Raw genomic sequence first — 16038 nt, forward strand, 5'->3', positions numbered from 1 at the left:
CGGCTATTGACTGAGGAAATTTCAAACTAAACTTTAAACCTTCAGCCTTTTTTTTCAGATGCTAGAAAAAAAATATTTCCTCTTACAAAAAATAGTATTTAAAATTCAAATGATCCCATTAAGTTGAAGCAAACATAATGTCCAGCCCCAGACAGTACAACTAGTTGAATATTTATTCATTTGATTTGTAGAAAACTAATGTCTACAGTAGGCTAAAATATCTTCATATCTTGCTGTTGGCAATGCATTTTAATTTTTTGTATTGTTTCATCTGTATTGCTTGTTTGAAACTAACCCATGATTGTCCTTTGTGTTTATTCTTTTAGGTCCAGACTTGGTGATCTGTGATGAAGGTCACATCCTGAAGAATGAAGCTTCAGCTGTTTCCAAAGCAATGAATTCCATCAAGACGAGGAGGAGGATTGTTCTGACTGGAACACCTCTACAAAACAACCTTATTGAATGTGAGACGATCTAGTTCCTCTGAACAACGTGACTAAATTCAGACAATTATCTGATTTTAATAGGAAATGTTTTGGGTGTCAGAAGTTAAATGTCTAATCTTCGCCTCCTCCTCACAGACCACTGCATGGTGAACTTCATCAAGGAAAACCTTCTTGGGTCAGTTAAGGAGTTCAGAAATCGTTTCATCAATCCAATTCAGAACGGTCAGTGTGCTGATTCCACCCTACACGATGTGCGGATCATGAAGAAGAGGGCTCACATTCTCTATGAGATGCTCGCTGGTTGTGTCCAGGTAAAAATCTCCCAACTTCTTAATCACTTCCTTTTGTTTTTTTTCCCCTCGTGAGCTGATGGTTTGTTTTTGCTCTCGTTCAGAGAAAAGATTACACGGCACTCACCAAGTTCCTGCCTCCCAAACACGAGTACGTGTTATCGGTCAGAATGACTCCGATCCAGTGTAAGCTCTACAGACACTACCTGGAGCACTTTACAGGTGAGAACCGTGTTTGAATCTGACATAGCTGGGTTTCTCATTTTTAGTGCGTGTGTGGGGGGCATGTTTTTTGCTACATCATGGGAACCATTTTCCAGATAAAGGCAGCCTTGTGAGCGCCAGTGCCCTGTAGGAAAAATATGCGTTGTTCAAAAGGTATGTCTGAATAAACAGGAATCCACTGGATTTCTTCTTTAAAACTTTATTTTTAATCTTCTGACTTCAATCAGGTTCACAGTACAGCACACAGGCCTCAAGAACTTGGGCTGAATCAAAACAAACACAGGAGCTCTGCTCTGAGCAGACACTCTGCAAAACACTGACAACTTCTATATATTATAATAATGAATTGACATTATAATGTTCATCTCTTCCTGGTTACATCCCTGGAGGTGTTACCTTTTACATCAGAACGTCACTCATTCTTGTTTAGACTAAAGAAAGAACACATGATAAGACACACCAACTCTTGTTCTGTTATGGCCTTTAAAGCTGCAATGATCAGAAAGTAAAAGATACAAAACTGCATCTAACATTCAATTAATCAGTTACAAAATTTCCTTCAGCCCGGTCCCCGCAAGTACAGATGCTAATTTCAGGTTGGGGGTTTGCTTTAGGACCAAGGTTTGAATTGAGTTTAGGTTAGTTTTAGGTTCAGGTAGGTACCTGTGAGGTTAATTTTAGGGTAAATGGTCAGGGTTAAGATATAAAAGTACCAAAAAAAATAGAATGGAAGTCAATCCACGGTCCCCACGGGGATATAAAAACAAACCTATGTGTGTGTGTGTGTGTTAGAAGCGACAAGGCCTCCAGGGGCCACTAGTGAGGATTTTCCAACGTCAGGTCTAATTGTCTCGGCCTAATGTTGAATTAAAAGAAAACTTGGTAATATTATTAGACCAGGACTGGGCTAAACCCTGAAGGAGACCTGTTCCTAATAAAAGTGCTCTTGTTACCTGATGTCATTTCATCACAGAAGGTTTTCAGATAAATTGGCTTTTCTGGACTCGCACTTTTCTGTGATGCATTGTTAAGTAGTTTAGTGGACTTTCCTGTCAGAATGTGGCTCAGGACGTGTGTGTGTGTGTGTGTGTGTGTGTGTGTGTGTGTGTGTGTGTGTGTGTGGAGTGGCAGCTGGCACTGTGCCGCAGGCGGGTTTTAAGCCCACTTTCCCACGTTTCTCCCTAATGAAGAGCTCTGGGAGAGAGGGGGAACACAGAGGGTGTGGGGTAACAGAGGGGGAGACGTGGGGGCATAAAAAAAAGAGAGAGAGAAATCTGGAGGGAGTAGGGGCCAGAGGTTTTACACCAAAACCAAAGAACAGGAGAGCTGATACGTGGGGGAAAGACCTGCGGTATCTGCTGTGTCTCGTAAGGCCAAGTTGTCCTCAGTGCTGATGTTGTGACTGTGGCCTGTCACAGTGGGGGTCTTCAGATTAAAGACCCTCAATCAGTGATCAGGGTGGGAACAGCTTTGATTGCTCACTGCTTCTTATGTAAAGTCAAACATAACCTTTTTTTTGAAAGGTGGATAGTTAGTTTCTGACATTCTATAAAATCAGAAATGTGTGTTTGTTTGACTTTTAAATAAATCAGAATAAAACGCTCACAGTTAAACATCAAGGTTAAAGTTTCATCACTTTGTGTTTTCCAAAATCATCTGAGATTGAGAGCATGGTGTGCTTGAAACAAGCGCACATCCATCTTCTTATACTTTCCCCCCGTGCGTGCAGGTGTGGGGAACGCTTTGGAAGGGGGCCGAGGCCGCGCGGGAACAAAACTCTTCCAGGATTTCCAGATGCTGAGCAGAATCTGGACCCATCCCTGGTGCCTTCAGCTGGACTACATCAGTAAAGAAAACAGGGTAAGGCTGGGGAAGAAGAGACTAAACCACACTTGGAATACATGAATGCAAATTGCACACACGGTGGGGAAAACTGGAGTAATGTGTTGCTGACAGATCAGGCTACACGCTTGTTGCTACTCCAGCAGAACTTGAGCCTTAAGGATCATTTGTGCCACCAATGATCCAGCCGTGGAGCCTGTTTGGTACGACCCGCCGTATGTAACCACACGTCTTCACACAAGTGTGTTCTGCTGCAGGGCTTCTTCGACGAAGACAGCATGGATGACTTCATCGCTTCAGAAACGGATGAATCCTCCATGAGTTTGACCTCTGAGGATGAGAAGTCCAAAAAGTAAAGACTTTCTGTGCTTACACAGTCTCAGCCGTAAATAACTACACCGTGTTTTAGATCTGCAACTCTACCCGACTTTTCCAACAGGAAAAAGAAGCAAGGCAAAGGAAAAAAGAAGGGGTCTGATGACTCGGACAGCGATGACGTGGAGGTCATCAAGGAGTGGAACAGCAGCTCTCGGGGCAATAAAGGAGAAGGTCGAAACAGAAGAGAGCCCGTTGAGGAACGTAAGTTTGTGTCTCGGTGCATCGCTGTAGTTTACCAGATGACAACCAGGTTATTGGTGCAGCAGGAAGGACGATCTGTCAGCAGACTGCTGTTCTTATTTCCTCAACAATTAAATAAGAAACTTCTGTCAAGTAAAATGATCAAGTGTGTTTTAGTGCTGGGCGGTATGACCAAAATTTTATATCACGGTATTTTCAACATTTACACTGGTTTCACGGTATGTCACGGTATTTTTCTTTTCATCACAGGTCAGCTGATAATAAAATGTACAAACACTGCTTATTAACTTTTTTTGTTTACTGTACCTCTATCTGTGTCGCTGTTTCCCTCCTCTAAACGTCTTTTCTTCTCTTCCTGGTTGGAGACAGTAGTAATGCATTTTGGTCCGGTCATGAAAGAGGYAGGTTAAGAAAAGATTATCGGGTCCATTGTTTTATGTTATTTAATAAAGATAAACAGCACGACTCACCTTGTACACCAGTCAACTCAATTCCACTACAAACCTTTTCCCCCCCGGCTTTTCACAATAGAAGCACGCTAAAGTCTCCATGCGTCTCCAAGTCTCCATATTAAAGTCGTGTGTTATATCTAATCGTGCACATCACTGAAGAGGTGTTTACTAGATTCAGCGACGGCAAAAATGGGATGTTTTTTTTAAACCAGGGTTCATGCCGGGTCTAAAAAGTCTAAAATTTGAAAATCAAAATTTTATCTTAAAAACGCCCAGATTTTCACCCAAGGTCTTAAATTTAATTTTGTCAAGTCTTAATTTTTTCTACTTTTGATCATTCCTGAGAACCGTTGGCTGCATAAAGAAAGAAAGTTAAGAGTCGTAATCGGAGGTTGACACAATCTGTCTTCATGAGGTGCTAAGTTTGCTACTGGTCATGATTAAACTACAAATCCCATGATAACTGCAGGTAAAAATGGCACAGTTTACTTCCATGTTTTTGACCTCTTTGCCACTACAACCCCCCACATAGTGACTTATTTACCTGCTCAAAAACAGAAGTTCAGTCATGTCCACTGCTTGTTGTTTAAACATGGGAAAGTGTATTTTCAATGAGACTTGACTTGATATCAGTGATTTTTTTCACTCGGTTGAAAGCGGTTCACAGCAGTCAGATATGACCATTTCATTCAAATAATTTAGTGTTCTTGTATTAAAATTAAATATTCTTTAATAACTAAATTGATAGCAAAAAAAGGTTTCTATTATAAAATTTCTGGGACCATTTGAATGTTTCTGTTAATGTGTCGATTTGGTCTTAAATGTCATTACTAATGGTCTTAAAAGGTCTTAAATTTAACTTACCGAAACATGCATGAACCCTGTTTAACGTCAGCCAAGAAGCGGAATCGCTAACCGCCTCTGCAACAATAACGTTAGCATGCTAATGCACATAGCGGTGCAGCGAGGAAAAGTGTCCCCCATGAAACAGCAGCCACGACGAAACATTCCGCACGTGTTCAGGCTATTTAAACCGGTATGTCGGTATTCAGAAAATTCATATAACAAAAATAAAAACGGTATTTGGTACAAACCGATGTACCGCCCAGCACAAGTGTGTTTAAACGATTACCAAACCAGAGTGACTCATCGAGGAGACACAAACTTGTGAGGCCTACAACTGATGCTAAAAACYCAGACAAAACACAGAACTGAGCAAACAAACTGGAATTTATTGTAGAACTTGAAATTTTTTATATATGGACACAAAAAATGAACGGTTATTGGAGATGATGTATTTCAGCCAGAACACAAAGATCAGATATTGTTTAAAATATGAACAGTTTTTTAAAGGTTTTGTTTTAATATTTGGGTTTACCTCCACTTAGTAATATTTCTCTTTGATTGCCCTCATTTGCATTTGATTAAAAAAAACTCACTATTTTCATTTTTTGATCCAGAATATTTGCCATCGAGCTTCATGTTCAAGTTCTGGTTTCCTCAACCAAAACAGACTCTGTTATCAGAGCGTGGTCAGTGACCCCTCCTTCTGATCTCCCTGTTTTCGTGTCTCTACCAGCCCAGGACTCGACTCCAGCAAGTCCCCGCTCCGCTGACTGGCACAAGGAGTTTGTCACTGATGCTGATGCTGAGATCCTGGAACACTCTGGAAAGATGATGCTGCTCTTTGAGGTCCTGCGCATGGCAGAGGAAGTGGAAGATAAAGTGTACGTTTTTTTTGTTCTTCATGCACAAAAAACAAAACTTTTCTCACATTTTCCTGTTTAAGTATTGGGGTTTTGGTTGGTGGGTTTATCACAATAATCTTTATTTTTTTTCTCTTTCTCAGGTTGGTGTTCAGTCAGTCTCTCATTTCTCTTGATCTGATTGAAGATTTCTTGGAGATGTCTTGCAAAATTGATGAAGAAGAWAGCAAACCCACTCCATATAAAGGTATATGAAAACTTTGCAATAAACTCTTCCAAGATCTACCTTTTGACTTTTAGGTTGAGATCAAGGAGCCACATTTTTACACTGTTTTGTTTTAAATAATGTGTCATTATAATATTTATTTCACCACCAAGTTTTGGGAATGCAAAAAAGATGCATTCCACATGCAACATGTATTCTCCTTCGTGCTGGTGTGCTTTATTATCCCTAAACACACACAGGCGCTCACACACACACACATCGCTGCTGTTGTAAGGTCATGTTCCTAATTAAACCACAGCAGCTGTTTTTGCTTTCGTTTTGAAAATGATTAGACCTTGACTTTTTATTCCACAAAAAAAAAAAGTTTGCTCAAGGGTTTGTAATTTGTAATGAAAAGATCACAGTGCCGTAATTGGAAACATACTGAAATGTTGGTTATGAAGGCTGGTTGGCCATGTTGAATGCTAAACACGGCTGGCTGCGGACCAACGCCGCCATCTATTTGTTGACTGATAATATCCAAAACAAAATGTTTTCTTGAGAGGAAAAAGATGTGGTCGATGGCGACTTGTGCGGTTAAAAATGGATCGTAGACGGTGAAGAGATGTCGAAACAGAGCTCCTCTTTAATCTTCTTCTTTTTCTGGTTTGTTTAAGGTGAAGGCAAGTGGTTCAGGAACATTGATTATTATCGTCTGGACGGTTCCACCAACGCTCTCGCCAGGAAGAAATGGGCCGAAGAATTTAATGATACCAGTAACACAAGGTGCAGTGCTCTCAGCGAAACGCCACCAAATCGTAAAATCMCACTGAAAACCGTCAAAATAAAAATGCTTTTAAAAGACTCTGAAACAAAGATAATTCCTGTCTTCTATCGCCCACAGAGGTCGTTTGTTCCTCATTTCAACACGAGCTGGTTCCCTTGGCATCAATCTGGTGGCTGCCAATAGGGTCATCATCTTTGACGCCTCCTGGAACCCCTCGTACGACATCCAGAGTATCTTCAGAGTTTATCGCTTCGGTCAGGTCAAACCTGTTTACGTCTACAGGTTACTTGCCGAGGTGAGCGGTTTTCCCACCCAGACTTTGGTTGTGAGCCGATAATCGTATTAAAGCTTTTTGTGAGTCTAATATGTTACCCTGTTAAAGAAGACYTCATTCAAAATCTACTTTTTAAACCGTTAAATACATTTTGTTGTATCCTTGAAGTCTCTGAGTGCAGAAAATTTTAATTTAGTTTCTCCCAGTGCTGCGCAGATATTTTTATATTCTGTTTGAGTCATATTTTTCAACCTGTCCAGGTTTCTTTAGTCTTTCTCCTCTGGCTCTGGGTCAGACTCTGTCTCCAACATGTGAGGCTGGATGGGCAAGTCTTCCCTTGTTGACATCTTTTAATTCATTTGTAAATGAAACGTTTCTGCGCAGCTATATAGTCGTAAACCCCCTCTATCGAACTAGAATAGACCAGTCTGGAAGCTGGAGGGCGTGCAGGATGTGTTTGATTTAAAGAGACAGCCTCAAAACGAGCTGATCTGAGGCACGCCTCAGAAAAGAAGTGAAAGAGGGGCTTGTGGAGTTACAATAACGAGGACTTCAGAGCAAAGTATTGCAGTTCTACTTTATAGACCTCCAGCTGAATGATTTAAATGTGAAGAAGGGTTTAAAAGCAGGATATGTCTTTTTTTATTGTAATTCCTAGATTTTAGGGCACATAGTTTCAACAAGTTGTTCTTCTTATTGTTATTTAAATAGTTTAAATATTTTTCTTCCAGGGCACAATGGAGGAGAAGATCTATGAGCGGCAGGTAACCAAGCAGTCTCTGTCATACCGGGTTGTGGACCAGCAGCAGATCGAGAGGCACTTTACCATGAACGAGCTGGCTGAGCTTTACACCTTTGAACCAGACACGCTGGATGATCCGTCAGGGAAGAAGAGCAAGAAACCTACACCTGTACTTCCCAAGGTTGGTAAAATTCCTGTTTCATTGCTGCGATGGGCAACTTTTTGGAAATATTTAATGTAAATGGGTCATTTTTGACAGCTATCTAACTTGGGCTTCTTTTTTTTTTTTTACGTCAGGTGTTTTTTGTTTTTAATGGCAGATAAAATAAGGCCTATTTTTTTCCTAACTTGCAGATATTAGCACATTCCCTCTTTTGATGTTTAGCACTAATGTTATGAAGTGTTATTAAATTGTCAGTATTCATGAGCTGTTTTCTTTTTCTCATTCTGCTTTCAGTTCTTTTTCTTATTTTCTTTTCAGTTCTTCTTCTAATGCAGGTGCTCTGTCACTATCTTGGCCCCCTGGGTTTTAATAGGAACACACAAACCTTACATGGACCATCCAGCTGCAAAGATCTGTTTACTGTTATTTACTAAATACTCCCATTATTGCAACACTGCCGCTTCTCTGCTATAAACTTGCACTCTTTCTTTTTTCCTTCATTCGTTCCTTAATGTCTTCTACTTCTCTGTTGATCTTTTTCCTGCTCCCTTCCAGTTGTATTTGAGTTTATTCATACATTTTTCTTAAGTGGTTTTACCTCTTTGTTTTGGTTTACCCTAGGTTACTTTGCAGAAAATTGTAAACAAAATGGATAAAGGAAACAGTCTCTATGCAGCTCGCTTTCTCTGAATGGAAAGTTTGAAGGCTTTTTAGTCCATCTTTTTTAGGGAATCTGACCCTGTTGTTGCTGTAGGGACCCCAGAAACCTTTTAATCGTGAGTTTGTTACACATTTGGGATAAAAGTTGGCTTTGAGCCTCAGCATCATCATCATCATTTTTCTAATAGTGTGCCTTCTTCATCAAGATGTGCCGCCTTCACATTTACAACAGTTTACAAAGAACTTCTCAGTTTCGCTGTCATTTCCTGTTCTTACAGTGTCAAACAGGATGTTTGGAGGTTTTATCATTTGGTTTGATTGCCGTTCACCTGTCAGTGAATAAAGGCATCAGAATAGCTCATTTTTAATAATACGATTAGTTAGCTTTTTATTTAGTACTCTGAAAGTCAAACAGCTGACTTTAAGTAAAAAATCTGCACGTTTTCAGTGTATAAAACATAAACCTTGTTGATATACAAGCATAAAGACAAGAAATTAGTGCAAACATCACAAACATGTTCTGGTTAAGGAATAGGCAATAATTCATGCATGGGATCCAGAGGTGTTTGGGGACACTGTTTGGTGTTCACCAAAGATGACAGTTTCTGTGCTGTCTGCCAATTTAATTGTTCTACTGATGCTGGAAAATTATTAGGATTTTTCAAGACGTCATAAATGTTGCAGTTAACTAGCATGCCTTTATTTTTGGAACACTGGCCTATTTTTTTTTTACTTGGTTTTCTCAAATGTTAAATTTCAGACTACAATAAGTTTTTACTTTTTCAAGTTTGCAGACATAGTGGTGTTTCTGTCAACTTTTCAAATCATTAAAATAATTAAAGTGAAGTAGGGCTGCCACAAACGATTATTTTAATAATCGATTAGTCGTCGATTAATCGTGGCAGCCCTAAAGTGAAGTCACATTTGATTTAGGGAGTTTTAAAATCAGTGAAAATGTGTTTTATACTGTATATGGTGAGGAACTGTTTTCTTCATTATCAGTTGCATAAAAACTCAATACCTGTTAAAAGAAAGACATTTCGTATTAGATACAGCTGTAGCATCTCTTAGATTAGCCAATCTTAAGCCTTGTTTATGGTTCCATTAAATTGGATAGATAAAGCCACCTAAAGTAATGTTTGCTGTTCAGATAATATAAATTTAGTTTTGAAGGTCTGTCTGCACTAGTCTGCAGGTACACTAAGATGTTTCTAGACTGTGGGGTCACTGTGGTGCTGCTCTTCTTGTTCTTCAAACAGTAAAAAAAGGTGGAAAAGAGGCTGGATGTAGGTGTGACTATAGAGGCCTTTTTATGTATTATTTTGTGTTGATAGATACTGTCTTATGAACAGAGCCAGGTGCAGGATATATTTTTGGTATACAGTCACATTGGATTTCACTAAAGTTGCTGCAATATACAGATATTTCTAGGGAGCTGCTACTGAGAAGCAATAATAAATGCTCACAAGAGGTTTTTTATTTTTTCCAATCTTGAATAAAGATTTTTCTCTGGAAAGTCTACAGACAGCGCTCTTTTTTTGAAAGCTATTTCTACTTTTTAAAATGTTTATTAGGTGCTTAGCTTTGACCTGACTGGATGTCGACCTGCTTTTATTAGTTGTTAAATTAGTAGGCATTAACATATATGAGCACTATTGGCAGCTGGTATTATTTGTCTCTTTCATTCCTTTAATCAAGGCACAGTTTAAGTGAAYGAAACTGATTTTAGGAGAGAAGATTGGTTCATGGAGCCACAGAATGTTAGTCCTATAATCCTTAATGAGCCCGGTGACATTTATTTGACATGATTTTAAAGGCAGAGGGGCTGATAAGACCTCTAACAGGCTGCCATGTTGTGGTCAGTGGGGTAACTATAATGTGGCAGCAGGACTGAAGTACAATGGAAGGAATTTGCCGTCTGGAATAATGGGAAGATGAGTCAGACGCGCTCCGTCACTTGAAGCCAAAACGGCTCTGCACAGAAGGAGTAAAGTATTTGAGCCGCCGCTGACGGAGATCTGTACTTTCCTCAACTCTTCATGCTGGGAAAATGTGGTTTTCTCAGCTAGAAAGCTTAGATTCCGGCTTGTTTTAAGGAAAAGGCATTTATCTGCTGTGGTTGTTTCAGCACCTGTTAGCCAACCTTTAACAACCTCCTCCTCCTCTTTACTCATGTTCCCTCTCCCACCACCACCATTACCCCACGGCATCTTTTTCCCGCCATCTTCAATAGCATCTGTTGTTATGACTTGGCACTTTGCAGAGCTCACTTTGAACATTTTCTGGCATTTTTTCTCCTCTCCCCCCACTCTGCTTCTGCCTCTGGCCTTCCCTGCATGATGAAGGGTCATTATTTTAAACCCCCTCTTAAACACGTCTTGCTGTTCTTCAGAAAATCTAATTGGAGACAAAGAAGGCGAGCGCACTTCCCCTTAATGACAAAGAGCGTCCTTGTAGCCCAGACATGAGATTTTGACAATCCTACCCGCCCACCCTGAGATATTTTTCCCTTCTCCTCCTTAATCAAAGTTGTCTTTCTTTATCCGACATGCTTCCACACGCACCGTAAGAACTTACAGAGGGTATTTCTTTAATACAGATTTGCAACTTTATCTGCAAACGTTGCTGCATTGTGTGTTGTCAGTGGGGCCTGCATGCTCAGCAGGCGATGGCTGCAGTGGTCATTAGGCTCTGACAGGAACAGTTAAATGCTGCAGGCAGGCTGCACTCGAGTGCTGCTACAGACAGGAGCAGACTGGAGCAATAAACCACACCATGCCTGTCTCGTTATTGGTAGGAAGTCACTTTGACCTTGAAGGAGAAAGTCCTTCCTTAAATACATTTTCAACAATATATCAATGATCACTGGAGTTATTTTATGATGATATTATTATAAATAATTTCTTCGGTGCACCAGCCCTGTCAGTTTCTGCTCGGCGAAATGGTTTCTTTTACTTCTGAGAATGATTTTTTTTTTTTTGCCCAGCTCCTCTCCATACGTGCCTGATCTTGTTTGACTGCAGGTGGAGAGAGCACTAGTGATAGCTGTGAGGAACAGTTGTAGGTGAGGAAAAGCAAGAGGCATCATTGACCCCACGATATTCTCAAAGGACACTCTGGTCCTTTGAGAATATCTGGAGACACTGGCGTAGCTGCAGCTTTGAAGGAAAATCCTGTTCTGTTAAAATTATATTGTAAATTAAAGCATCTGCTGTGTTTCCTAAAGGCTGCAGCAGAAAACATCTGTGCAGTCAATGATTTCTTCTTTCCTTTTTTTTAATTGTGAGTGAGCTAAAAAAAAACACTAACACCAACCAGTATTCAACCTTAAAATCTTTCTAAGTCTGTTGGAAAGAAAATATGATGAGTGTTTTTTAAAGTAATTGTAATAAGAATATGTGTAGAAATAAATGTCATATCTGTAGCATTTAGCAGTATGTCAGTGTTTCTCAGAAATTAGGATGAAATCTTCATGGTTGAGTTAAGCGACCAGCTTTTCTGAACAGCAGCAGCAACAAAACGATCTAAAGCAACACAGTGATAAAAGATTGAGTTGACCTGGATAAAAAACTGCTTCCAATAAATGAGTTTCTACTTCTGCCATTTACTTTGCCTGTATAATGAGGACATACTTTATTTTCTAAGTAAATTTCAGTAGAAGCCACCTTTGCACTCCTGCACTTTATTTACCTCTTCAAGTGCTGTTTTTACAGAAACATYCCTTTTTTCATTCTCCTCCAGTCTTGCTGAATCCGTCTGAATCCCTCCTGATCTTCCAGCAGCTCCAGCTGTCTGGCTCTTACAGACGTAAACCCCCCCATGGCTGCTAGCTGAGGCTTGTTTTTATAAGAATTTGGTATGTTTATTGTCTTTTTTAGGCCTTTGCGACATGCGTGATGTTGTTTCTTTCTTAGCTGACTGACAGGTGGATAAACCGTTCACCGTTTGCAGAGTCTGAAGGGTGTGAAGGCGATGTGGCTCTGAATGCAGGGGCGGGTGTCCACTTGATGCTGGCAACAGCACTCGGATTTCAGAGCATTTCTGGACAGAAACTGTTAATAGCCACCAAGTAGAGCTGTGTGTGTATCGCTAAGGTGCAGCTGGTGCACGGGGAGTTTTGTCTGGCTATGTTTAGGTATTAAAGATATCTCAGACGCTTGCATTCCTGCTGTCGGGATCCTGCCTCAACCCCTGTGGTTGCTATGGTTAATGCACCTGTGCGTCAGAAGGAGTTTGTTGCAGACACAGCCGTTTGAATCCATTCAAGCACTCCTAAGCAACTTGAGAAAATTATTGCCTCAATCGAACAGCTGAGAATTTGTCACTTTGCTGCCTCAGGGTTTATTTAACTCTTGATTTGTCTCTTGTTTTCTCCACTTTATCCTGCTGGACTTTTAAACTCTCATTCAGAAAATTTGTTTTGCCTTTTTTTTGTCACAGTTTTAATCTTTTATCATTAAAATTAATTGCTCCTGTTTAGTATTTCTAAGTAGAACTTCTCTGTTGGAAATGTAACTGTTTGAATYGTCATTATGGTTATTTGAAGTAAAGTCATTTGGCGTAATGTGGTTGAGAAAGTATCTGATAATATGGATTAAAATCCTGCAAGGCAGCGTTTTATTGCATCATTCCTTTTACAGACAAGCGGCACCTGGATTCAGTACACGTTAGATGTCTGCGCCAAGCAGTAAAGTCTTCATGAGGCCCCGCTTGTGTTCACTCCCAAGTGTTTTGTTTTCCTGATGCAAGAATTTAAAACCCATTTAACGTCATTCATTTGGTGCTGGCAGAATTTACATTTTTCATATTCTCCTCTTGTACAAGAATTGGATTTAAGATGGATGAAAATTGTTCTCTTGATGAAGAGAGGTTTTATTTTAATCCAAGAACTGGTGAAGCTTCTGAAGAAATGACACTTTGTATACAGAAGTTGYCGTTTCTTTTCTAAACCGAGGACATGAACTTCATCTCTACATCTAAACAGAGGCGCATTGTGAGATGCCAAATGTCAACGTTTTAAAAACACGAGTCAGCTACAGCGATTTAGTGCCGTCTTTCACTGCGTGCCTCTGCCCACCCAGCCTCTTTCCTCCTGCAGTGGAGGAAATGGATAGGCCTCACCATGCATGTTCATGGGGATGACAATAGTGTAGGTCGGGTTACCTACAATCATTAGTGCTGCCTCAGGACACACTCACAGAAAGCTCTAGGGCAGAAGATGGACCGGACCACCCCAGAGCCTTCGCTGAGGGGGATTACTTAGGTATCCCAGAATGCACTACTTACCGGTGGGAGCATCTGTACTGTCATTTGACCTGTAGCTCCAGTGACCCGTTACTCAGTCGACTGTCAGAAATGCTCATCATTCATGCCTTAGAATGAAAACACTTTCTACTTCCTGAACAGATCCTCGCRTTTTTTCTCTCTCCCAAAAAACCGTAGCTGTAAACAAAACCAAACTAGTAGCTAAAAGTGTCAAAGAGATGATTTTTTTTTTAGATGAGTTGAGGTAGAAGCAGACTGGACTTTAAGYGGATTATTTGTCTGTTTTTGTTTTCTTTTACATCCCTTTCCTTTCAGCTCAAGCTCAGATWAAAGTTTTGATGGTAACGTGGCACTGGTAAGGAGGCGCCAGAGATTGCTAGGCTACGGTATTTATACAAGTATAATACGTAAAATTAAGTCCATAAAATCATCTATAAAGTTGGGGGGTAGTACTATACTTGGATAAATATTTTTACTTATGTATTTTAACTGAAATATCGGCTTCATTCACAAAATTGAGTCCGGAAATGAGACAGTGTCGTAAAAAGCAGTTGAAACGAGCTTACCCTCTGACACTCCTCTGTTCTTCAGAGCGAGATGACCGATCCAGGCAGGTGACATGATGTGAACAAAAGGGGAAAAAAGGAGTCCTGCACCTTAGTAATAACAAACTAATGACATCAGCGTGTGACCGGGCCGCTCTTCAAACAACAACAAACACATGTTCATCTGTAATGGCGGCCGTATACCGATGTTCTGAAAAAGTTTGTATCCCCGAAAAAAATGTTTCCCCACCAGAGGGGGCCCTCGCGAGTAGGAAGTAATCTGCTTTCCCCCAGGAGATGGTCCAAATCTCATGTGAAGTCTCTGACTTTTGTGTTGGTGCATCCTGGTGGACTACGTGTAAAATGCCAGTATTCATATAATGCTGCTACAGCTATAAATTTGTTGTCAAAATACCTTTTAGTACATATGTTAAAATAAAATGAACAGTCCAATAATCATTTTACTGATATGTATAAAGACTGCAAAGGCTGAAAAATCTTGAAGTCTGAATGAAATTGGAGGTAGTTTGAGGATTAAATTTTTTATGCTTTTTAAGCTCAAAAAAAAGGGAGGGGGGTAGGGTCGTATTATACACAAATAAATATAGTTATTCTAGTTTCTGATTTTGTAAATCTATTTCCTGTAAATTCCGATTTCTATCCAATAYATAACAGGGATGTAAGAAAATACTGATACACTGAAATATTGCGATGTTTCATTTCCTGATCCATCAGAGGCTGTGGGTGAACCGGCAACTCTCGCATTAGAGGAACAACTCCCCTAACCACTCTGCCACAGCCGTTCTCACTGTTTTTCTATGTTCTTCTGATTGCATAAAAATAAACTGAATTTAATCAGATTTTATGCATGTGATCTTTAAACTGAGTTTTTTTGCCATTACTCTAGTAGCCACGGTCAGTTTCTACCTTCAGCTTCAGCATGTTTTTAAACCCCCACCCCTAAAATAAAAACTTTGACCTTTCAATGTAGAAGAGTTTGATCACCATTTAAGCCTAGGCCTCAGGCCAACATTGTAAATAAGAAACTGTTCTTAATGTTTTGCCTGTTGAAATAAAGGTTAAATAAATAAGCCTATCAAGCAAACAACTCCGATTCAGGTCAGTAGCTGATTAATTGGTGCTTCCCTGGTGACAAATGCTCAGATTTATCTGCACGTTTCCAAATAGTTCCTATTAAATGATCCAATCATAATCATACATATTGCATCTTAACCAGTGTTTGCATTAGTTTCAGTTTATATTTGACCTTTTGTTCACCCCCCTAGTTTTTTTTTTTTCCTCAGTAGAACGAACCATAACAAGTCCCCTTTTTCTAAGTTTGGCCAACAAACTCCGCTGTGCTTTTATGTTCTAATTAGAGGGTAAGGCGGCAGTCGAATATCACGCTGTGCTCTGCTTCAAAATGTTTGGTTGTTCAGGGGTGGCCCAGTTTTGTCCTGATTGAGTGTGATGGCCAGGAAATGTAAACATATGTCACTAAGGAGCACAAGTCTTTGAGACTACAGTGTGTGCTGGTGAGAAGCACCACACAGATAACTCTAATTTAGTTTTTGTGCAGACCCCGTCCTCCTCCTCCCTCCTTTTGAAGGATCCAGTTTCACTCAGGCCAGTCTGGTGTTTATTTAATGTTTATTCACCACAGGTTTGCAATCAATGCTTAATTTCATGGTTTGATGTTTTGGTTCTATTTTTTTTTCTTCTCCTAATCCCAATAGCCTTCATTTTTTTATTATTACATTCACACGCATTATCTCTGATCAAAGTGAGTCCAAAAAAGGCAGAACAACACACACACACACACACACACACACACACACACACACACACACACACACA

General features: G+C 40.0%; 1 protein-coding gene across 1 annotated transcript in view; it reads left to right on the forward strand.

Annotated features, from left to right (window-relative positions):
• The window catches only part of atrx (ATRX chromatin remodeler), a gene marked incomplete at its 3' end in the record, with an annotated part of 38477 nt that overhangs the window by 21200 nt on the left and 1239 nt on the right, over positions 1 to 16038 (forward strand). Inside the window, 11 exon segments of the mRNA XM_014009048.1 lie at positions 327 to 464; positions 582 to 757; positions 841 to 958; positions 2691 to 2821; positions 3061 to 3155; positions 3243 to 3382; positions 5414 to 5561; positions 5684 to 5787; positions 6423 to 6531; positions 6650 to 6827; positions 7538 to 7729. Coding sequence (XP_013864502.1) covers positions 327 to 464; positions 582 to 757; positions 841 to 958; positions 2691 to 2821; positions 3061 to 3155; positions 3243 to 3382; positions 5414 to 5561; positions 5684 to 5787; positions 6423 to 6531; positions 6650 to 6827; positions 7538 to 7729 — 1529 coding nt within the window.

Source organism: Austrofundulus limnaeus, unplaced genomic scaffold, assembly GCF_001266775.1.
Source record: "Austrofundulus limnaeus strain Quisiro unplaced genomic scaffold, Austrofundulus_limnaeus-1.0 Scaffold1, whole genome shotgun sequence".
Classification (NCBI taxonomy): Eukaryota; Metazoa; Chordata; class Actinopteri; order Cyprinodontiformes; family Rivulidae; genus Austrofundulus; species Austrofundulus limnaeus.